We start from the raw sequence: 25332 nt of genomic DNA, 5'->3' as shown, positions 1-25332 counted from the left end.
AAGGATATATAAACGATATCCATTAATGAGCTTTCATTTTTTCTGTTAAGTCAATATAATGAAGATATTTGAGTCTTGGTACTCTCAGGTGCTTCCTTTACACTTTTTACTTTTATTAAGCTCAAGTTAATTGAGACAGATATAAGGTTTTTAGATTTTTAAATATTTCATATTTCTAAAATTTATTTTGTATGCATTTTAGTTTTGTTGTTGAATTTATATAGATCAGGATTAAAGATGCTACCTTATTTAAAGAAAACGTTTCTGATAAAACTGCCTATTCAAGATAGTTAATTTATTCATGGATTGTCAGATACTTAATTTCTTTTCACCATCTTTTCCAGGGTAAATTTATTAGAATTAACTTTGATGCATCTGGATATATATCTGGAGCCAACATAGAAACATGTATCCTTTAGTATATGCTAATTGAACAACTCAAATTAACTTGGAGGGAAGTAATAGCACTGTTATTTAGTATGCTTATTCATTTGACATTCAGTGTGTGTGTATGTGTGTGTGTATATATATTCTGATGTCCACAAATTGATTCCAACTTTTAAAAGTGCAAGTTCGCTTTGAATTCCATTTGCACTGTATAGGTAAATGATACAGTAGTTGGAAATCATAAAAGAAGAGGTTTGTAATTAATACAAATCTGCATTCATATTTTGTTCAGCGGAAAGAACTATTTTGATATTGTGTATTAATACATTAAAGCCTGACAGCCTCAATGTACCCCTATGCCACATGAAAGTCATTTTTTTCCCCTCACTCGCAACAAAACGTATATTTAGTTTTGTATATATATGGTATTTAGTGCTGTTCCAATGATTAAGTTTAGTTGAACATGTGTCATTTTAAGCGTAATTTTAATTGATTCTAGCTTCATGATTGTTTTGTATCAAATGTTTTTTTTGTCACCTATGCTATTTCAGACTTTAAGATACTTGAAAGATCACAGTACTTTGGAGAAAGAGAGATGGACTGTGTGTATGGTCGGGGTAAACAAAAAAAAGAGGGTTTGCAGCTAAAAGATAAGCTTTGGATTAAAAGTTATTTGACATTTTAATTATGACCATAATAAAGAGGATAAAGTGAAAATGTTCACGAAGAAGACAACTGTTTCAACTTGTCCAGATTTTGTACAGTCTCTGAATTTGCAATGTATCTACACATATGTGCAAAAGAATCATTAATATACTCTATGATGCAGAAAGGTAGAAATTGGATTTCTTTTCATTTTGCCTATTGGACCTATGATTTCATGTCCTGGCCACTTTTTACTGCAGATCTCAAATATATCCTACTTTTTGCAAATGTTCAACTGTCCGTTTGCAGCTGAGACCAATCTGCCTCGGATTGCTGGCCAAAAAGTCCAAAATCCAGACACAAACTCCCGATCCATAAGCCAGTAAGTTTTGGCCCCAAAAATATCTGGTATCAAAACTGGGTTTTTCCCCGCTGTATTGTGTAATATGAGTAGAAAGTGTACATTTATTTTTTTTAGAGCTACCTCTGTCTACTTTTAAGTAATTCCACCTACTTTGGTGTATTATAAATGATGTTGATAGTACAGCTCAGGGAAGTAGGGTACAGTCTCATGACAGGTAAATATGGCATGCTGGGTTAACGAGTTAAGATAATTAATTTGTGGAAACAGCTGAACCAACAATTGTGAAGGATATGCAAACATACTTGATGCAGTGTGCACTCTACAGCAAAATTGTTTAGTTCATTTCTCGAACTTCAGCCCGTCATAAAGAAAAGATTAGGAAAGGTTCTCACTAAAATGGAAGAATGTAACTCATTACGTACATGCCAACCATTATGATTTTGGCATAAGCATTATGCTTTTTTTCACTAAGTTATGCTTTATATGTAAATGTATCCGGATTACACATTTTTGGCATATCCCCCTCCACAAAAAAATAATTTGTTTTCTCATTTTTATTATTCCCACAGACCATATTCTATAAAAGACGGCTTCTGTGTAACTACTACATAAGAGTATGCTTGTCCGTAGACTTGCATGCACTTTCCTGACAGTATTATGTTCTATTTATAGCAGCTGCCCTATTTCCAAGAAACATGCTGGTTTCTACTTTCAGCTTTTGACTTTGTTTTCTATTTATGGCAAATGTATGGCATAGTTATGAGAGAACATACTGGTTGTCTAACTTTTAATCTTTGCTCGCATATTCTTTGTTCTAATTCATATCTGGTACAGAACCAGTCTGTAGGTATTTGGTGCTAAAAGTCAATTCTAGTTGATGCGTGTGTTCGAGCAAAAATATGTTTCAAATAATTTCACAGATGGATTAGGAAAAGATGAAAAACTGATTCAGAAATGAATGCATGAATTACACAATACAGCATTCCATTCTAGGGCAGAATCACGCACCTTGCAGGCTGTGTGGAAAGGATTTTAATATTGGTCATGGTAGTAAAACAAAGAAACCTTGAATTAGCTCATTTTACTTACTCCAATACTAAGGTAACTTCTTTTTTTTTACAGCAGAACTAAATTGTGGACACGAATTTTATAAATACAGAGGCATTTTATCTACTGAGTTCTTAATAGAACACGGACTACCCCTAGCAGTAGAAGACTACATTGGTTCTTTATTCGAACAGATGTTTCCAGATTCCAAAATTGCAGAAAATATGCATGTGCAAGAAAAAAATCATCTAATATTGTTAGGTGTTTAGCACTCTGTCATATGATGCACCATGCTGCAAGAATGGCTGCTGATAAATTAAAAGTATCAAGTTGGGACTCTATCTGACAATGTACTTCATGCAGACGGAGTTGATTTTTTTCCATCTTCTTTCCCAGCTAAAAGACCCATTAACTGGAAGATGTAAATTTCCTCTTTGTCAGGTTATGAAAGGAATATTGGTTCTTGACCATTCTAATGCTGACTATGAGAGATTGTTCAGTATTGTTAACAAAAATAAAACTGAATTCAGATCCAGGCTCTGTAACCCAGCACTTAGTGCTCTACTGGTATGCAAAACATTCATAGTCTCAACTGGTACATAGTGTTTTGAAATGCATTATGAAAGTCTGTTGCTTTTTAAAGCTCAAAGTGTTATATTCAAAAACTTGAAGTTGTAATTGATATTAAAAGTCCAGAGGGATAAATAAATCATTTTGTACTTATGCTTATTGAATTTTTATCATGTTACATGTGGATTACTCTTTTTCTGTTCAGATTACTCTTTTTATCCACTTGGATTAAACTTTTCCCTCGCCAGGGGTTGGCATGTATGTAATAAACATATTGGGTCATCATTGTTGCGATAACATGATTTTTAAGAATTTCATAATTTTCTTTTGGAACAACAACCAATCCACTTTTCCACCATCTAAAGCTACCAACTTTGTTGATGGGGTAAGGAAGAAGCTCATCAGTTTCAGGATTAAAAAGCCAGAAACTTAAGAGCAATCAACACATTGTCTTAGAAACTTTGTTAAATTTGTAATGTCTTGAGAGAATAATTCAGTTCCTTGACCAAAAATAAGATTTGTTAGAGAAGTCCCGAGCCATTCGACAAGCAGAGGGAGAAAGAACCTTCCACATTTTCTACCAGTTTTTGTGTGGAGCTTCACCACAACAGAAAAGTAAGATTTTTTTTGTTATATTATTTGAACTTGGTATTTCTTAAATCATTTTTCCTTTGTCATTCACATTCCACCAAAATCATGTCATAAGCTGCATAATTATTGCTCTAGGGCAGGGGTCTCAAACTCTAAGCACCCTGAGTGCCGCATGAAGTAATTTTCAATGGCCCAGTGGCTGAACTACCTTTGTTATCTCGCACGACACCTTGTGATGCCAATCATTTTGTGTGCCACAGGATACCACTTAGTGGGTCATGTGTTTGAGACACCTGCTTTAGGGCATTACCATCATTGCTCTTAATGTTCACACTGTCATGGTTGGTAATTTGGTAAGCAGCCTATCAATAGTTGCTGTTTAAGTACCAACTATAGTTTTATGTGAAAGATTTCTTAAATTTATATTGTTCGTAGTTATTACTTGCAAGTTATCATCAGTCAACAGGCATGGTAAAAGAGATAATTGTGTCAGTTAAGGTAAGAAGTTTTATTTTTTTAAAATTATTTCCATGGAGGGAAAACACAACAGTTACCTAAAATAAAGGATAACTCATGGTTTGTATATTCTTTACAAAAATCCTTGAATTAAAAGGGATAGCCTTGAAAATTTTGAATTTTAAAAAAGTTGATATTATCTTTGACAGTCCTTGCCTTGAATCTCTAAAACAAATCACTGAATATTTTCAAACAAAAAATCATTTGAATCTGTTGAATATAAGCAATATAGTGACTTCTTAAGATAATTGTTTCATTGCAAGTAATATGGCTGATCCATAAGTTCTAAAATTTCTTAAGAAGAATATATGCCAATATATTTGCCCTTGTTCCTAATAAATAAATTGCAAATCAATCCAAGATATAAACTTTACTAGATGATTCAGTTTGCACAATATGTAAGCCTGACATTTGGAATTCCTGACACTAATATATTACTTTGCTTTTCAGTTGTGTTAATTTTACAGTCTTGTCTCTGAAAACTCTTTCATCCTCGACGTTCATGCTTGTGTGTGTGTGAATGTGAGAGAGAGAGACTAAAATCTCAATGTTCAGACAGGATCAGTATTCACCCTACTGAACACCAATCCCATTCAGATATCAGCTTAAAAGATTTAATAATTATAACATAGTAACACAAAGCATTATAATACCAGCACCTCATTTTGACACATGCTGCTTTATCAAAACTCTGGAAATGTCCAAGCACTGCTTTAATAATTGTTAAGTCTGTGTGAAAATGGCAGCACCAAACATTGTGATTGAAACTTGGTACTTTACTGGTGATAGTGGTGGTGGTGTGTGAATAGAGGAATAAGTATTTCTTGGATGTTTTTGGAATGCATTAAGTAGCAGTTTACGGTCTCGATTAAATCTACCAATTACATTGAATAGTCTGATCTTACACAGTGTGATGATGGCACATAATAAATTTTGACAACTAGAACTTCACTGACATTGACTTACTACAGTTTTGATTTAGGGATTTTAATGTTATTGGAGCATTAGCATTTGTTACATAAAAGGTGGTGAAGACAACAAATGTATAGACTTGAAAGATTTTGATTTCATTTTATTTTTGTTGCAAACCGAATTCTTTATTATCTGACTCCAAAAACAAAAATAATGGCTGATCTTGTCCCAGCACCACCCCAAACCCTTAATTTACAGACAATTTTTAGCTTTACTGTTATAAACCAGAAGAGTGTATGAGATGGCCTGTTGTCCATCATCAATTAGCACAAGTTTGTTATTGCTACTCATAAATTACTTGGAAGATTGCCATGAAACTTTCCACACACATTCATCCCATAGTCTAGTTTGTCCTAAATCAAAATGGTGCTGTTCAGGCATCCAGTATAGCCACCACAATAGTGATCATTAAAATCTTGTTTAGCTACTCCGCCTGAATGGATAGCGATATAAAAGACTGGTTTCTAGTTGGTCAAAAATGAAAATGATGCCATTCTCATATCCAGTGTGTCAGCATGGCAGCCATCTTTAAAATCTTAAGGCTACTACTCCTGAACAGGTTGATGTGGGGTTTTCAGGAGAATACTTCTTATGGTCCTCAATGAAAATTGAGCCTCTTCATTATCCAGTATGACTGACAAAGATGCTAGCTTTAAAATCTTGTTATGGCTCCTTCTATATGGCTGGTCATATCAACATGGGGTTTTCACTAAATAACTTATTATAATGTCTAGTTGGTCCAGAAAGAAATGGCTGCCAATCTGATGTCTAATACAGCTGATGTTGTAACCATAAAAGTCTTGTTATTGCTACTCTTCATAACAGAAGGACACAGTGGCATGTTCCATTCACCACAAAGACTTCTTATGATGTCTACATGGTCTTAAATAGAAGAGGTACACGCCTAATTTACAATATGGCCACCATGGCAGCTATTTAAAAAATATTTTGTTGCTCGTTCAGAATGGAAAATCATATCAACATGGTGTTTTTACCAGAAGATTTTTTTTATAATATCTTGTTGCTCTTGAATTGTTTTTTTACGGTAGTCCCCTTCTTAATCAGCTCTGGCCCACATCAGCGGTCACCTCCTCTACATGGCTATTTTTCTCTGTACCAATGAGTTTTCTGTACCAAAGTACCTCTTGTGGGTAACCACCCCTCTGATACAGCATGTGGCCACCATTTTAGGCCAAAATGTTAAATTTACCCCTCATAAGTGGCTACATTTTATTTTAATACATGTCCAGAACCAGTATTTAATTCATACAGTAATGTTATTTATTCTTGAAAGAAGTGCTGGCTAAAGTACATTATAACCTATTATTTTGTATATCTATATTTTTTTAAACTCCTGGTACATGATTTTATTTAATTTTTGTAATTTTTATTCATGGTTGTAGGTTGTACAGATTATCTTTTGTTAGAGTTTGGTTATGTGACTAAAGTCTGTTAAGAGCATAAAATTACATGGGATCTATAAATACTAACAATAGCCTTAATAAAAGGTCTTTTATGTTGACGTTCAGTTAATTTTTCATTGGCTGATGGGGTTGGACAGAACTAGAAGAATTTAGTAACTTACCATTGGTTGGATTAGGTCACATGAATAGGCATTTTTGATGTAAATTGAGTTGTAAGATCCGTCACATAGGGTATGTTGTGAAATATAGTTGTAATAGGTGTATATTAGGAGACCATTTTTTACCTCATCTCCAATCCGGTTTTTTAAAAACAGTCTGTCTGCTCCCATTCCACAAAGACCCTTGTAAATTATTTGTTCCATGTATTAGTTAGCACACAACTCTTGTAAAGAATATTCTGATTGGTCAAAGGCTTAAATTCATCCAATGAATCTTCATGTAAGGGAAACTGATGGCATTGGAAAGAAGAAGCATGCTTGCAAAACATGGTGTCCTGAGTTGTTGAGAGACACCATGACACAAAAAGTTAGATAAAGGTTTAAAAAACATCGGAAATGGGAATGGATGGAGCAAAAAGTTGACAGAAATTTAGTTGGTCAGTTTATAAAAATCAAATCCAAAAATAATCCCAGAATAAAATTTTAGTAGTCCTAATAACAAAATGTTCTACTGATTTCATGTTCGAATGCCAATGAAGAATCCAAGATGGAAGACGATGTATGCTGCAATCTGTAGTGTTCAAGTCTACAGTTCCTTGTAGAAACAAGAATTATCACTCTGGTTTCTGATAGCTGAATAAATTTTTATAAAACACTGTTCTTGTTCCACAATATTAGATGACCTACGTATTTTCCAGAAAAATAACAGTATTAATTCTTTTGAATCCAAGTAATTCGAAATAACTCCAAACCAAGTAATTTGAAATAACTCCAAACAGCACAACATAAAACTAACAGTTTAACAGCCCAGCTTCTACTGAGATTAATTATCCAAAACATCGACTAGATCATATTCTTAACATAAACAAGAGGTCACGTGATCATCTTGTCAAAGGTTATAGAAGGCAAGTACTTGTTACAGATCACGTTTACCCAGTGTGACCCTGACGAAAACCAATCATATAAAAAAATTGTTTACATCTTAAAGACAAAGTCCCATCATGACCTCGAAAACAACCAATCATTTTAAAATAAGATAGTACTTGTTTACGATGATTGCTTCAAATTTTGAAACAAGGTCAGGATTTAGATCAACACCTGATGTTTATAAACTAACAGTCAAGGTCAAACTATTTTCTGAAAAAGGTATTATCTCCGGTGAATAAATTTACATTACAATATCATGTAATGAAAAATAAAATTTTTAAAACTGACAAACAATTAAGTTGAAATATATATTAAATCAGATACAAGTAAATCAAATATACATAACAAGCAGAAATTTATCATAATTAGATCTAAGGCTCTCATGAAGTCAAGGCAAACTGGACCAGTCATAGAATCACTATCCATTTCTTGTAGCCAAGGATCTGTTAATTTGTCGAGTTTTGTTGGCTTAGAGTAGAGTGGGTAAAAAAATATAGCTGGATCTTGTCCATGATCTCATGTTATCCATTTATTTACATCATAGGGTATGGCTTTAAAAATCGCTCATCTGATCTGTGCCATGGAAGATTTTGCCCATGCCTGACTTAGGTATATTTTTCCTGAAAAAAACCACAAGGGGTTAGGTGTGTCTCTGTTAACAAAAAGTTAATTCACCTAATAAAAGAATAGAGACAAAGGCTGAAATTAAACACTAGCAAAGACATAAAGGGGACTAAGAAGGTTTCAGATTCTTGCTTTGTAATTGGCACATTGCATCAGAATATTTTCAGATACTGTATATCATTCCCTTCTGTCTTGTGCAGTAAGGTGTTGTACAACAAACGTTAGACTTTAAGCATGTTAATAGGATTTCTTTTAACATTCATTGAAGTAGTAAAAAGATTTATATAAAAGATGTAATATGCCCTATTTGTTGCTATAACTATTAAGCATCCAGTCGTTACATATTAAAACTAAGTTCAGTTCCAAGAAAGTACATTGTATTAGTATGCAAATGATAATGGGAAACTATTATTATATGACAGCATGTTTCCGTATTTCATGGTATTTTTTGTACATGAAAAAATAATTACTAATTTCAGTGTACGAAAAATTATATGTAAAATAATTATCATTTGGTGGTACTGACTGTTTATGAAAAATAAAGGGATCATACCTGAACAAGTTCTATGGAACACCCGCTACTAGACAACCTAACAGTACAAACCACAGGTGCTCGACACGAGCTTGATGTTGAGAAGAAAAAAACCAATAATCTGAAGGAAAAAATCATTCATAGTGACAAAAATACCTCAGATAAATCCCCATGACCTGTTCTGACATAGGACCCTCGCTATCACACTATATGAGATACATAGTATGATATAGAGTGTCCTATGTCAGAACGGGTCATGGGGTTAATCTGAGGTATTTTTATCACTCTGTATGATGTTTTCGGTTAGATTGATTTTTTTTTCCTCAACATCAAGTTTGTGTTGAACACCTGTGGTACAAATGTGCAAAGTAAACATATTTTCTGTCTCACACTCTGCTCTTAACTCAAGAATCTAATTACAATAAAAATAAAAGTACTCAAAAGATTTTTGTTGTTATTATTGAACAAGAGAGAGGGAGAGGATTATGTCTCAGTGTGCAAGCTTGTCTTCATTTAGAGCATATGTAGCTGTTATGTTGTATAACGTTGGCAAAATGATTATGATGGTTTGGACATGTATTAGTTAAGGGTATTATTTATTGGTAAATTGTACGCAATGATACGAGACCACATTGTCAAGAAATTAAGTGCAGCTTGTATTTTAGCAATAATCTCATTATCAAATTGCAATAAAAAGTAAAGAACTTGAAATCATGTTTTAGTTACTGAACGCATGTGTGTGAGAGAGAGATTAAGAGAGATGAAACAGAATTTTGTCAGTGTACAAGACCGTATTTATTCAGGGTGGTTTTTATTTGTAGCTTTTGCAAAGAGAGAAAAGACTTTTACCTGATGTTTGTGATAATCCTCATGTTGAGACCCTACTACATTCCATTATTAATAAACTCCGCTAAATGAACAATATATTCTTGTTTTAATAATGATGTATATTGTCACAACAACCACATGGCTATGCAGTATTATTTACACAGTAATTAAACATGCTTAGCGCTTTGGTTATTCCAGTTCAAACCAGATTGAGTGCAAGAATCGACAGAAAAGGTCAAATCAGCAAGGCTGCCAGTAGGGAAATGAGGCTCTCTTTAGGGAAATGAAATTCTGTCAATGTGCTATTGAAGCTGCTATCCATACAGCAGATGTTATAAGGACAAGCGATCATACACATTACTTGTTTTTCAAACTTGGCAATTAAGATAATAGTGAGGTGTATCGTAGAATAGATTTGCAAAAAAATGTTAATTATATCAAAACAGAACAAGTACTTAAAATATATATATATATATATATATATATATATATATATATATATATATATATATATATATATACACACACACACACATACATACATACATACATGCATACAAACAAATTGATTTAACTGAGTCTGTGATTTTCATATTTACAACAGAAAATAACTAGGTTTTTAATTTTGTTTGTATGACTATAATGAAACAATAAGACTAGTTGACCAATGGTCTGTGGTCTTCACTTTAGCATGTACTGAGATGTAATTTTTGTTGGATAAGAAAGCATCGAAGGTCTTCCAAACTCGTATTAAAATGCACATGATGTTTTGTTATGGTGGCAGACTTAATAAGGAGAACTAAATAACGATGCTATTTAAAGGTATGGTCTGTAAAAACCTGTGTCCATTTGTTAATAAACACCAGTAGATGTTGTAATGAGAATAAGAGAGCTTATGCACATGGGCACCTGCAGGATTTTTTGCAAGGGTGGGGGGTGGCAGTCAGTCATGGCCAGGAGGGTATAGTAAGCAGTCTGAAACTAAAGCTATTTACTAAGTGTTTTGAACAGAATCTTGTGACATATTTTCAGCTTCATTTGCATGAATAAACTTGTTGGAATTTTTATATATATATATTTGCAATATGATTTCCTGAGGGTGGGGGTGGGTGGGGAGTCATGTGACCCCCTTTACCAATGCTGTGGGCAACCATGCTTATGCTTCAGTCATATTATCTCACCAACAATTATTAATTTTTGTAAAATCAAGTTGGCAATATGCTATTTTCGATCTTTTCTGCAAACGTAAATCTTTTTAGTAGAAATTTTATGTTCGATAATTTATTGGATTTTTTCGAAAAATACAAAGTGATATGTACGAAAAAATATGAAACATTTAAATAGTTATTATTTTGATAACTGGACTTAGATTAAAAATTAAAGGATACGAAAAAAGTACATGAAATATTATATACATCAACAAAAATTTTGTATTGGTTCCGTGCCACATTTTTTGCCCCACAATTTTATTGCATTGAGATATAGTGTTCTTAAAGTCATTACATCCTGTCCTGTTGTTGTTGTTGTTGTTTTAGGGTTTAATGCCATTTTTCAGCACACGATAGGCTATACATGGCAGCCAATATTAATGGTGGAGGAAGAACCCGGGAAAACCCCGAAAAGAATCACCGACCCACAAGAAGCTACTGGCAAGCTTTCTCACATACTCACATTGGCTGACATCCTGTCCTGTCAAATTCATCACAGATTTCATTTCTGCTCAATACTGCTTTTAAATCAAGTCCAACTGCAAACAGCATAGACCCTGATATTCCATTGCATAATGTGCTAGCAGATCAGGGTTTTTGTTTTTGCCCATTTTGTTTTTGCTAAGATAACTTTTTAGGGACTAAATGAATTGGAAGCAAATTTGGTCTGAGGCTTTGCATAAGAAGAATGGGTCTAGTTTGGAAGTCACCATTTTGACAATTAAACAAGTTTACTTGGTTTCAGCCCCAGTTTGATTTCTTATTTTGCCCCTGTTTCCACAAAATAACTTTTAAAGAATTTAGTCTGAGACTTTATGTTAAGAATATCCAAGTCAGTGTGATTTTGAATATTTTTTTGGGCAAGATTATATGGAGTTATGTTCCTGATCACTTGGAATTTTGCCTTTTAATTGCTTCGTATTGTCAAGTACATGTGTTATATGGGCACATTTATATTTCTTCTCTATCGACAACAGGCTGTGATGTCTGTCTGTACCTCAAATTTTGCTCCCAAAATGTTCAGATCATTCTCAAGTTAGTCATTTTATATCTATAAAAAAAATAGTGATGAGTGTGCTAGCTCAGTCTATAGAGCCTCAGACTTTTAATTCATTAACCCCTGGAGGCTTTTGTCATTTTCGCTTGAAATGCGAGTAGGAAACGCATTTTGGGGGCTATTTCTAAATACATCTTAATATATCGACTTCTAAGAGAATTTCCATTTGCCTAATGCCTAGTTGTGTTAGAAACATCATTTTTTTTTTTTTTTTGCATAACGGACCCATCATTTTCGTATGGAGACCACTCATTATTCCAAATGCCCACCTTATCCTACTTTTTGCAAAGGTCCTGTCTTTGTGCTGTTCAGCCTTAGATCTGACGTCACAAAGTCTAAAATCCAGACACAAAATGGGATTCTGACCATTGGTGAATTTTGGATGAAAAAGAAACAGGTCCAAAAAATGAAGTTTTTCCCACTGTATTTTGTAGTGCAACCAAAACGTCCAGATTATTTGGTATCATTGTAGAGCTACATCTGTCTACCTTTCTATAATACCACCCACTTTAGTGTATCATACATGACCTTGATGCTACAGAGCTCGGCAGTAGGCTGCTACCTCCTGCCACTTAAACTCATCACCAGGGGTTAATGAGTTAACGAGGATTTTGGAAATTTTTTACAAATTGCCAAGGAATGGCTAAATTTGTAATTTATGTGCATTGTCAATACACAATTGACTAAATATGCAAGGATATTCAAATTTGGTGACATCATCAAAATGCACCCATTAATCAGGTTTGGTACCTGCCCAGACTAGCTTGGAATTTAGGCACTTCACTCCCATTTCCTTTGCATGATATAGCCAAAAATATGTTAAAAGTGCTAAGAAAACAAAAACAGAATAATAAAGAAATCTGTGCCATGCTGTTGATCAGTGAATACTAATTGATTTTCCAAGTCATGTCATTATGTTTGCAAAAGGAAAACTGCATTACTACACTATTTTGGTATATTGGATTTTAATTAATAATTTCCCTAAAGAGATAATAAAGAATGTAAAATGAGTGGTACAGCAAAATTAGACCTATTATAATAGCGTCACTTGCAGCTTGATCACTGTAAACTGTAAAATCAATGTAAGTGTAGATTTTATATGCCTTTCTGTTGATGGTATGGGGGGCCCCGAGTGACTGAGTGGTCTAAAGCGCTCTCCATCACGGATCACTGCCATCTCACCTCTGTCTGCGTAGGTTTGAGTCTCGGGCTCGGCCAATGTGGATATGTGAGAAAGCTTGCCGGTACCTTCTCGTGGGTTGGTGGTTCTTTCCTGGGTTTTTCTCGGGTTCTTCCTCCACCATTAATACTGGCCACCATGTATAGCCTATCTTGTGCTGTTAAATGGCGTTAAACCCTATAAGAAAAACAACAACAGCAATGTATTGATGGTATGTGTATATTTATTCCTTTTTCACAGTTGTTCTTCTTAAGGATGTCACTTCTTAATGTTATTTATATATCAATTAATACTGAAGTAGGTCCTGTTTGGTAAATCAAGCCCTTACTGATATCTCCCTTACCAGTTTCCTGAAGAAGCCGGATGCTAGGTTTTAACTCTGTTCTGTAGAAAATCTGTGGCAAACAGAATAAACACAGTAAGATAAAGACCTTCTTTGTAAAACATGATAATGTCAGTTTTCTAGAGGTGTTGAGGAAAGGGGCAAGAGGCCCCTTATTATTTACAGATGTGACAAACATGCCCTTACAAATTGCTGATGCCAAACATGAATCCTGAGAGGGTAGGAGGCAGTTTTCAAATCAGTCAAGTTGACCAGCATTATAACAGTGATGATGATGATAATAATGATGAGAACAACAATGGTAGATGTAATGCTGATTCACATTTTTGTAAGATTCTGGTCAGTTGTGTAGACTTTGTATAAAAGTGCATTATTCCTATTGGAATCTGTCAGGGCTATCAAACTTAACATTATGTTGACACGTAATGATGGACATTGGTAAAATACACACATGTACATGTGCATTCGAAATGCATTGTAGCAAATCATGGTTATTGAGATGAAAATTATTCTTTTGTAAGGGAACAGCGACATGTATCCATGAAACAGAAAGCCATACAGTCCTGACTCAACTTTCTCTTTTGGAACTCTTCATCCTAATTAAAAGTCTTTGAGTCCCAGGGACCTGCAAAAAATGTCTTGTTACATTTTCCAAATAGCGACCGATGATTATAATTCTATAACCTTGATTCAAATATCTGCCAAGCCCAGAAAACCCATTAATTTATTAACTTGGGGAAGATAGCAATGGTAGCCTTGTATGGCATAGATTAAAAAAAAAACCCACAGGAACATGTACAGTAGTAGGTACACTGTTGTGTCCTTAATGGACATGTGCATTTCATATAAAGATAATATACATGTATTTTGTCAACATAAGAAAATAGGTTTATAACTGTTGTTGTTTATAAGTAGGTGTCCTTGATATGTGTCCTCTAAGGCAGGTATCACTGTGTTGCAGCCTGATTGAAATTGTGAAGTACTGTACATACTTGCTTATATGTTGAGTTCAACTGCAAACCTGCAAAAACCCTGATCTACTTTGCACATAATGTGCTGGCAAATCTGAATTTGAGTTCACATCAGACCTCTCCCTCAATAACAATAGGGTCCATAAACATTCCACACTATAAGCAATTGAAATGAGTAGACCTGACATGCAGCATTGACTGATAGCTCTTACAGTTTGATTTGCCTTGTAACTTTTCTTTTGTTCCACCCCCATAATATAATTTGATACAAAGGACATAATTTACGTGATAATACAAAGCAATTCAATGCAACATGACAACAAATACTTCTGCAAGTCAGATATCAAAACAGTTAATTAGGATCTCACAGAAATGATGGTGTACATAGCTTTTATGGTATTTCACATTTGAATACAAAAGGCACATTGTATTTATGATGATTACACTTGACTGGAACTGTAAGATAAAACTTAGACACAAAGTTTCACATGACAAAACTTATTTTAATTAGTATTTATTTATGAAAGTGCTCCTCCAGTATGCCTTTGTGACACTTTTGATCAGATTTCATTGAATATTGTTATTTAAAATGTTCTAAAAAAAATATATCACTTCTTATTGAGAATTTTATGATGTTGATTCTAACTTCATTTTTTATGGTAAAATGAGCAATATATCAAGGTTTCATTTAACAAATTTGGTTACTATGTTCTGCATGTTCAACAAATTGGGGCCAATTTATTGGATATTTTCTAGTTTAAAAAAATGGGATCCATGCCTGACCCTATGTTATAAGTGGGTTCATTAGTCATAAGGGCATGATTCATGAAGTGATTGGTGGAAAGGAGCGATTTATGTTTTGTTTTATGGGGTTTAATCTCTCTCTTTTTGCCTATCTGTCTTTGCATCCTTCTATTCGTCTAACCATTCTTTCAGCCAACCAGTCAGTCATCAAAACATCTTTACCTTTATCATTTATCTCAGAATGTTTACTTTTGAGTTGGAAGATTTCATCTTCCTTAAAACTTCAGTCAAGTTTTTTTTTTACCTTTGCAATTTTTGCTAGCTACTTTTCTCTCTTTTTATATGGACAAGATTGTGATGATGTACAGAAAACCCCTCCTACCTACCTATATAATTATTCATTCACCTGTCTAGATGTATAAAATGATCATCCTAATTAATCTTTTCTTTCCTCTTCTCATGAAGTGATCAAAATAATCTGCTAGGGTCAAATTTGTTATAAAACCTAGTACTACTCCACTAGACTGTTTGTCTCTGTTTTGGACTGAAACTCTCTTACCGTTTGATTAATTACAACTGTTGTGTGTGTGTGGTGGTGATGTTGGTGGGGGGAGAGACTTGAAACCTCATTTGTGTTGGTCTGAGATAGTCCAGTCCAGGGGCAACTATTTGCATGTGATGAGGGGAGATAAAATAAGGAAAAATTCTTGTATTTTGGTAAAATCCTACAACCCTACCATATTATGAACTGTAAATCTTGCTATATTTATTTATTCAGCTAAGTAAGAATTGGTCCATTCTGACTTCTGACTTGCTTTCCAGACAGTTGAGTGAAAGTTGATATTGATAGTGTTATAATATATACTCTATATGCAATACTGCATTACTCTTAGCCAAGGTGCCCCCTGAAGGGTTTTAACTAAAATAACTGGAATATAATGCTGACCTGTTTCATGTTTCCTTCTCTGTATACAAAGTCCATCTATCAAATAAATTATACATCAAAACAATTGGCAGGAAATTAATTTTAAATTTGAAACAAAGTTTTCCAGATGATGAACAGTTACAGTATCACTATACAGGTGAAAAATAGTTAAATAAAAAAAACCCAGCAGAACCTAATATTTCTGCTTTAGATACAGAAAAAAAATAATTTTACAGTCTGTTTGAAACACAATGTATTCATGATGTGCTTCAAGCTGGTAGACATCTCATATATAGATATATTGCACACACAGCAACCATAGAGAGTTTCGTGATGAACTTTTCTCTGAAAAAAAAGATTTAGATATCTTTTACTCCAGGTAACCATGTACATATATGCTGTTGTCGATTAGCACAAGAATCTCCCTGGAACCACCATTTTACTGCACAGTTAACTGTTTTCTTCTGCAAGTTCCAGGATAAAGTTAGCATGTGTGTGTACTGGACACTGCTTACTGCCTGGTTGATGCCTGTTTGTAGATGAGATAAGCATTAATTCAACAATAATCAATGATGAACCAAATAATGTACCAGATGTATTTTTTGCTTGGTCGTCTTGCAGCGTATTGCTATCTGAACTGGTCATAAATATCTACTCCATTCTTATGGAGTGTCATAGATCATCATCCAGTGCCTCACCAATTGTACGCTGATGTCACCCAAATTTACAAACTTAGCCACCCAACTGAAGTTGATGCTACCATCCAAGGTGGAGAGAGGTGCATTTCTGATGTGAAAACATGGATGACATGTAACAAGCTGCAGATGAATGATGATGAAACTGAGGCCATTCTGATCACAACACAAAGACTTTCTCATTCACATCCTTTACCTCAAACAATAAATATCAGCATCACCAACATTAAATTCACACAATCAGTACGAAACCTAGGTGTTACTCTGGACAGTACTCTCACATTGCACCAACATGTCATGAACATATGCAAGGCTGCATATCTTGAGCTGAGACGCATCAGCTCAATTCGCAAATATCTTTCAGTTGATGCCACTAAAACACTTGTGTGTTCATTAGCACATTCAGGACTTGACTATTGTAACTCAATTCTGTCTGGTTCATCTCAATATCTGCTCCAGAAACTTCAGAATGTTCAAAACACAGCTGCTCAGATCATACTTAGAGTATCACGATCAGAGCACACCTCCTTGCTGCTCTGTACCCTACACTGGCTATCCATTCGATCCAGAATCAAACACAAAATTTGTTCTCTGTGCTACGTTTCACTGTCGGACTCTAGTCCAACATACCTATCCGACCTCACCCATGTGTACACACCAGCAAGATACTTATGCTCCTCTTCTGACAAACGTGTACTCATTATTCCCACTATGAAAACAAAGTCATGTGGACAGCGTTCTTTTGCATACCAGGGCCCAAAAATGTGGAATGAATTGCCCACTGAACTTAGACACAAAGAAACAGTGATCACATTCAAGAGTGCTCTCAAAACTCACTTATTTCGACTGCAAGAACAAACTTAAAGACCTAATAATGTTTCCTACCTTAAATATTCTTAGCATGTTTTTTTGTTTTCTAATTTCATGGTGATTGTTTTTGTAATCATATCATTATGTGTTTTTTATCTTATAGGTGTTGTCTAATGTTGTAAAGTGCTTAGAGCTTCTAAAGATTAGGTGCTATACAAAGTCCTCATTATTATTATTATTATTATATGCTTATTTTAAAAATGAATAACCTTTGGGCTGGGTGACAATGACCTTTTCTCTTCCCACCTCTGTCACTCATTGTCATCATCATCATCATCATCATCAATAATGCTGTTGTTATTCCATGAAGTTAGTGCTATAGATACCTTCACATAGGTTTTTGATTGTCCTGTTAGGTATTTGACTCCTTATCACAGACTCTTTTGCCCTAAAAAATGGTGCTTATTATCACAGACTCTTTTGCCCTAAAAAATGGTGGAAGACTTTTTTGATTGCTGCATATAGTGCCACAGGTGTAATTATTATCTTCTTCCAGGTGTTCAGCTAGAGTAATACTGAAAATGTACCTTTCAAAGTATAAATGATGATTTTTTTCCCCATTAGATTTCATGAAAGATCATAAACAACGCAATACCCTTATCCATACCTTCCTGGAATTCACTTTGATCCTTCTTACCACAATACAGATAAATACTGGAGTTAACTCCATCACACCTGGCCCAAATTTGATTCCAAATTTGTCTGGTTTGGCAGGCATGTATTGAATCAGTTCTGAATGACCAGTATTCCTTCATTGCCTTATCATTTGCAATCTCTGTGGAATGCTGGTAGTATTATTAGAAATTGGCCAATACCATGTCATGAAGAGGGTTTACCTTGTTGATGGGATGATAACTGGAATCATTTCTTTGCATCTGTGAGGCTTTTGCATTGATATGAAAATACTGACTGTCTCCCACTTGCTTTTGGTAATTGTGTTCATAAATCCTCTAGACTCTAAAAATTTATTTGTGTACCAGTAATTCTGGTAAGAATGACATGGAGAAACACGCATAATGATATTTAACCTGATATTAGCTTTAATTTTGTCTGATGTGACAGGTTACCAATGCTTGTCTGTTGTATTAGCTTACCATTACCTCGCATATAAATTGGTTTCGTTGGCTATGGTTTCAAACATGGTGTCCTATATGAAAAGAGAGAGGTAGTCAACTGGTTTTTCCATGGAAAGATTGAAATCATCAGGTAATTTAGGACCGGAAGGAAGATTACACATGGGAACTTTGCAATGACTGCCATTTTGTGCATCCTTGCTCTGTACTTTTACTCTGATTCGGGGTCAGAGACATCTGAATCGCTAGGTATCTGATTATTACTAAAGCCAGAAAACTCAGATTTAGAGTTTTCTTTTATAATTTACTGCAGTCTTTTGGCGAAATTGTCCCCCAGACATGCTTTTATTTTTAAACTCGCAAAATATGGACATTAGGGATGTTCAGTACTTATCAAAAATCATCATGGAGGGGAAAAGGCACATTCGTAAGTAAGCAAGACACGTATCAGAACTTGTCATATCTTGTGAAGAGTTAAGGAAAAAATATTTCAGTACCTAATTCCTGTTAAACATTATTTTGAAGAAAAAAATCATTATTCAACCAGGAACTTAGATGGATGTGCATAAATCTCAGTTTGAGGAAGAAAGTTTGATGTTTATTGAAACGGGCTTGGACTAAACTTAATAAAAGCAGGGTTCACACTGCCTTGAAAAGTCACTGAATTTCATGGGTAGCTTATAAAAGTTCTTAACTTCAACCCAGAAACGAAAACTCTTTACTTGTTACAAGTGGCCTTTAAAAGCCCTTTAATTTCACATAATTAGATCTTCCTTCCACAAAAAGAACTATATTTGGAGTAGTTTCCTAAAAAAAAATAATTAAATTTTTGGTCTGCAATAAAGAACAACATACATCTGTTGCCGAAATGCACGAAGTACACCACTCCTTGATAACTCACGCCTGGATAACTTGCAATCCTGCTTATAATGCTGTTTCTGGCATGGCTCCCGATTTTTTCAAAAGAAAATATTTTATAAATATCTTAAAAATGTGCTGAACATGAAAAAATTACAATAAGAATTGGTAAATTAAACCTTGATACATCGCTCGTTTTATCATCGAAAATGGTGATTAATGCCTGTAAAGATAGAATCCATACTGTGAAATTTGCAAGTTCTAAATAAGTTATCATATATTATGTAAGTTTTTTATGATAAATAGTTGTCAATACACTGTAAATAAACAGTCTGGTGAAACAGCCATCAATGTAAACTTTGGTAAATGCTAACAGGTGACAACAGAGAATGAAATAAACACCAATTAAATGTCTTGCTATGTGAAAGTCACATTATAATCCTTTAATTCCTTTTCAGTGTAAACATTATAATTGCAGCATATTCTGTTCTTTGAAAACATGAAAAGAGACAATCGACTGTCACATTGAAACCTCTGAGTACTTCTGTGAGAACCTAATTACATGCCGGCTTTGTTTTAATCAACAACTTGGGGAAGTGTTTGTTGCATTAAAAAATCAATTAAAAGAGACCTGTGTTGTTTTATCACTTTGAATACGTCTTTTGTATCAAATCAAGCAAATTAGGTACAAGAAAAAATTCAGAAGCATGCAAATCTGAGCATAAGTTCTTGTGGTCACTACCATTATCAAAATTCATTTTATTTGACCAATCGAAAATGTAGTTTCACATTTTTATACGGTGGCTGGAGACACAAAATGTTGACTCTGTAAAGATCATACAGTTGAGAAATCTGTGGGATTTTGCTTGACGGCAGAGAAATCAAGGAGTAACACAAAAAAATTAACATTTTTTTCAAAATGTGAAGTTACCACCATGTCGGCTAATTCTGCACGTCAGGTAATTCTGCGCAACGATACGTCATTTCTGTAAACATTGAATCACGTGTTAATTTTGTTCAAAAATCCATTTTGTATCAACAAAGAACGATCATACTTTAATTAAGGGAAGTGATATTCATAAAGATTACAAAAATATCCTGCATATCAGCTCGAAATGCATATGAAAATGTGATTTCCAAATGTCGACATCAAGACCCACTCCATGACCTTCTTGAACCGGTAACCCAGAAAATCCGATTTACAATGTATCTTTTAGAATCATACAAATAAATACATTATATACAAGAGGGAAATGTATACCTTAAAACAATACTGCATTTTAAGCCATGTTTCCAATTTTGCAAGAAGTTGTCCCACACGTACAAAATCATCTGCTACCTAACGTGTCAACTTGCCGCTAGAACATAAATTCTCAAGAAATTCACCAGTGTATAGTCTGTTTCTAAATTCTTTAGTAATTTTTTCACCATCAGTAAGATGTTGTGAACACATTACATACTATTCATTGTTGTTTTTCTTCCACATAATAGCTTATTTTTTATAAAACGTTGACAAGATCAGTTTAGTTTGCTTAATATCTCTTGCCATTTATTGGCATTTTTACCTTTAATTTTGTAAAACTAGCTATAGACCTGACCTAATTACTTGACTGAACTGCTGACAGAAACAGTCCAAAGTATTGTATTTCATTTCTATAGCACGATGGATAAACATGACATCTTTTCAATGCTGTGCGCAGAATAATCCGACATATCGCGAGTCAGGAAAACATGGGGGTGATATCCCCTGTGTCCAAAATTAATATTATTTTGAACAGAATATTCTGGTGACAATTGCCTCTTTTCAAATGGTAAGCATTGCTGTATTTTATTTTCGTCAATCGGTCGAATTCGGTATGCGTTTTGCTTCAGTATTGGAGATGGAAACCTTAAGTGTGCAGAAATGTCCCACAGCATTGTATATTTGTCAAGCGTGTCACAGACGGCAAGTATTATCCTGTTCAAATTTAAGTTGTTTTAAATTTGTAGACCCATTAAATTCATGTTGGTAATGATTAACCCATGTGATTTTTTTCCTCCATTTTACTTCTACCACAATCAAATCTATCTATTGACCGATCGATCAATGAACAATGTTTCTCGAAAAGAGTGTCGATCTTTTGTATTTAAAAAACCCCATCAAATTTGGATCAAACAATAAAACTAGAATGTATCCAATTCAACACACAAATTAGTGACGTAGTACACAATGTGTGAAGTGGTACACATGTTAAGCGAATGGAAACCATGTGGAATATGTTTTTGATGATATCCTCAATATACTGTAATTTATCCTGAAATTAATGTTGGTCAATGAGGAAAAAATGAACAAAGTACACATTATGAAGCGATATTTATTCACAGTTAATCTCGGCACGATTATCAATTGAGTAGTCAACACTACAACCTGCCACCTGCCTTTTGCCTTTATGTTGATCCCTTTATTGGTTTTGGCTTTTTTAATAGGTCCCTTCGATAACTCATGCCTCACTTATAGTGCAGTTGATGTTTTTAGACCCCTATGTGCGTGAGTTATCGAGGGAGAGGTGTACTAGCATGGCATGGTTACCCCTATATCAACACTTTTAACTGGATTTCATTTCATACAAATCCGGTCACTGTTGCTGTTACTTTTTCAAACAGGGTTCCCATGCTATCAGGAAAAAGTCGGGAGAAATGATAATGTTTTTCCCGACCGTGAAAAGTCCTTCAATTTTGCAAATATTGACAAAAGTCCGCAAAACCCCGGGAATTTTCCTCCATAACTTGACGTCCAAAACAATTGCGCAATTGAGTCATAACTGAACTGATCGTGAGTTAAATTTATCGAGTTCTAACAAGAACATTAGGAGGTTGTAGTATGGATCATTTGGGTGCTTGCCATAAATATATTTGTTGAGACAATCCAAATGCTCAGTGGGGCCCCGAGTGGTCTAAAGCGCTCTACGTTATGGATCACTGCCATCTCACCTCTGTCTGTGTGGGTTCGAGTTTCGGATTCGGCTAATGTGGGTATGTGAGAAAGCTTGGCTGTAGCTTTTTGTGGGTCTGTGTTTCTTTCCGGGGTTTTCCAGGTTCTTCCTCCATCATTGATACTGGCTGCCATGTATAGCCTATCGTGTGCTGAAAAATGGCGTTAAACCCTACAACAACAACAGCAACAACAACCAAATACTCAGTGGTTTAGATTCGTCTGGTAGACTTTTTGTTTCACAGACAGTTCGATATCCGTATATTTTTTTATATGGAAGGTAAATATAAAAGAAAAAATGAAATGAAAGTCGTGTACTGGTTGCAATCAAAATACAAAAAACAAAAGAGTACAAAATTCTCTATATTTATTCCGAGACCAACTTCAAAAGGTTTGTTGCATCGCGTGATTGCCAAGTTGACATATGCTTTCACGCAGGTAGCATATGAAGCATGAAACCAGACTACTGTGCTTGATGAATCAGACTGGCCAAGTAGTTGTTCTCGAAATAAATATGTTGAGAATTATATATTCTTTCTGGTTTTTACAAAAGGTATCAGACTTTCATTTAATATAAATGAAATTTTGTACATTGACATTAAAACAGAGTTTATTATTGATATTAAATGACTATTGGACTTCCGATGACATTGTGTGAGAGTTACCGCAAATGGCTATTACCGGGTCATGTTTCAGCTATACAGAGTTTCGTCAAGTCTGTCATTGGGTTAAAGACATAACGATTATAATAATTGCCATTTTTGAGAAAATAAATCAATAATTTTCCTATCGATTTCATGCAGCCTTAAGTTGATATAACATAGTTTAAATTTGCTAGGCCCGCTGCTAAGCTATCATACGGTGGTGGCAGATTCCAAAGTTTTGGTATGTAATTGTTCTGAACCCACACTCCATCCTGAATGTCCAGATGTGAAAAATGGGGTTGGAATATTTGGAGGAAACACGAATTAGACAATTTCAAATCTGAGCTGAACTTTGGTGTGGAGCTGAACTTTGGTGTGAAACTAGTACACAGTGACATGTAGCTTGAAGCTTTAGATTCAGATCTTAAATAGAATGCAGGAGAAATGGGAAATTGTTGTCCCTTTTATTATATATCAAGAAATGATAAGAGCCCATGTATTAGTACAGGTTTTGGGACTGGTTTATTGTGCTATAAGAAGACAATTTGATTTTACAGAAAGTTCAGTTCTTGTTTATACAACAATATATAGTTTTGAAGGTCTTTTGGCAAAATTTAAATCAATCCTTTTGTAAAGGTCTTTAAATGATGAAATATTTTAAACAAATTGTCCTAAGGAGTTTATGTTGATTGAAAACTTTTGTTTGAGGTTTAATTGGCACACATAAATTTAGGGTTAAACTTATTTCGTTACAAGATAAGATTCTAATACTTTGCATTTATTGGGGTTTTTTTTCATACTATGATAGGAAACGTTTGCTTTGTATAACATGCACATCTATTGCTCTAGAATTCTTTAGACTTAAAGGTTTGAAAGGAAACAAAATAATTTATGCCTATTATGTTCTTTCCATGTAGCAACATAATGTAGGTCAGCAAAGTAAAGTTAGAATTTGTATTCTGTACATTGAAATGGCTTTAAATGCCAATTTGTAGGAATATAGTCAGATTTGTTTCGTGTGACTCATTTTGTGGTTTTGTACATGATCATCTTTTCCGACATGTTTTGGAGTCTTGAAAGAGAAACATCTTCAGATTTGGAAAAGGCATGTTTAATAATAATCCAGAATGTTCTTTAATTCCATTCAGTAATGGTCATATATTAACCTTGAAAAAATTAATTTCATCCTGGAAAACACCTGGAAAAGACTTGGAAATTTATATTTAGAAAAGCGTGGGAACCATGTTCAGAGCAGCAGAGTAATGCTTCAATTAGTTAAGAAAGAAAAACAAATTTCAACATGGAGGAAAAGACTTAAGTGATTTTCGAATTCACAATACAAATGTTCTGATTGGTTGAGGAAATATAAAAAATTCCATGTGAGGGAAAAGGCAGGGCAATTTCCCAATTAACAGTACAAATGGCTGATGTGAATGGATGAGAATTATTCTGCTTCATCATGCCTGGAAAGCGAGTTCATTATGAAGTTATGTCTGACTAGGGTTGTTGATTTTGGGATCCAAGGTCAGTGTCATTGACTGATAAGAGAAAAAATTTCAGTGATTTTAATGGAGGACTATTAAACACAGGAGAGGCATATAATGTGTCACTTCTGACACTCTTGTTGAATAACTTAATTCTATACCATTAGTCTTTACCAGATTAAATGCATGGCTTCTACTTAACATATGGAACAGATCTGTTGACAGAATGATTCTATGATGTTAAAATGGCAGGCTTTTTTCTTCCTTTTATTGTAATATCAGAGAAATCACATCATACATTTTTTTCATTCGCAGTGTCAAAAAAAAATTTTTTTAAGAATTTTTCATTCGAATGAGGTTTTCGTTGTTGCGAGGTATTTTATAAATATCAGCTTGTAGTTTGGGGTCCAAAAGTGCATTTACTTTACTACATAAAATTTGGCTAGTACAACATGGGTATCACTCCTCTTTTGGTTGTCAGATCAAACATACTAAAGCATGATCTTCTACATCTTCTTCACCAGCTGCTGCATTTAACATAAACTTTGATATTAAATTACTTGACAATTGAGTTTTACTCCCTTGTCACAGTATGGTATGATTTCTGGTCATTCCTGTGAAAGCAAATTGCAAGGTTATTATAATTCTCAGTCTAGTCACTGTTCCACTGAACCCTTTGTTTAAGGTTCACTGCAAAATTACCTTTTAAAAAGGCATTATTCTT

At 34.3% G+C, this 25332-nt stretch overlaps 1 protein-coding gene across 7 annotated transcripts in view; it reads left to right on the top strand.

The window, feature by feature from the left end:
• Positions 1–25332, top strand: part of LOC149803270 (uncharacterized) — a 350601-nt gene that overhangs the window by 127559 nt on the left and 197710 nt on the right. For all 7 annotated transcript variants that reach the window (XM_089952935.1, XM_089952932.1, XM_089952930.1 and 4 more), the window contains 2 exons: positions 345–408; positions 3530–3628. In XM_089952935.1, coding sequence (XP_089809061.1) covers positions 345–408; positions 3530–3628 — 163 coding nt within the window. The remainder of the gene's footprint in view (positions 1–344; positions 409–3529; positions 3629–25332) is intronic.

Source organism: Sinohyriopsis cumingii, chromosome 3 (genome assembly GCF_028554795.1).
Source record: "Sinohyriopsis cumingii isolate HCF-2022 chromosome 3, ASM2855479v2, whole genome shotgun sequence".
NCBI classification, from domain to species: domain Eukaryota; kingdom Metazoa; phylum Mollusca; class Bivalvia; order Unionida; family Unionidae; genus Sinohyriopsis; species Sinohyriopsis cumingii.
The sequence above is the reverse complement of the archived record's forward strand: the minus strand, read 5'-3'. Positions and strand labels throughout refer to the sequence as shown.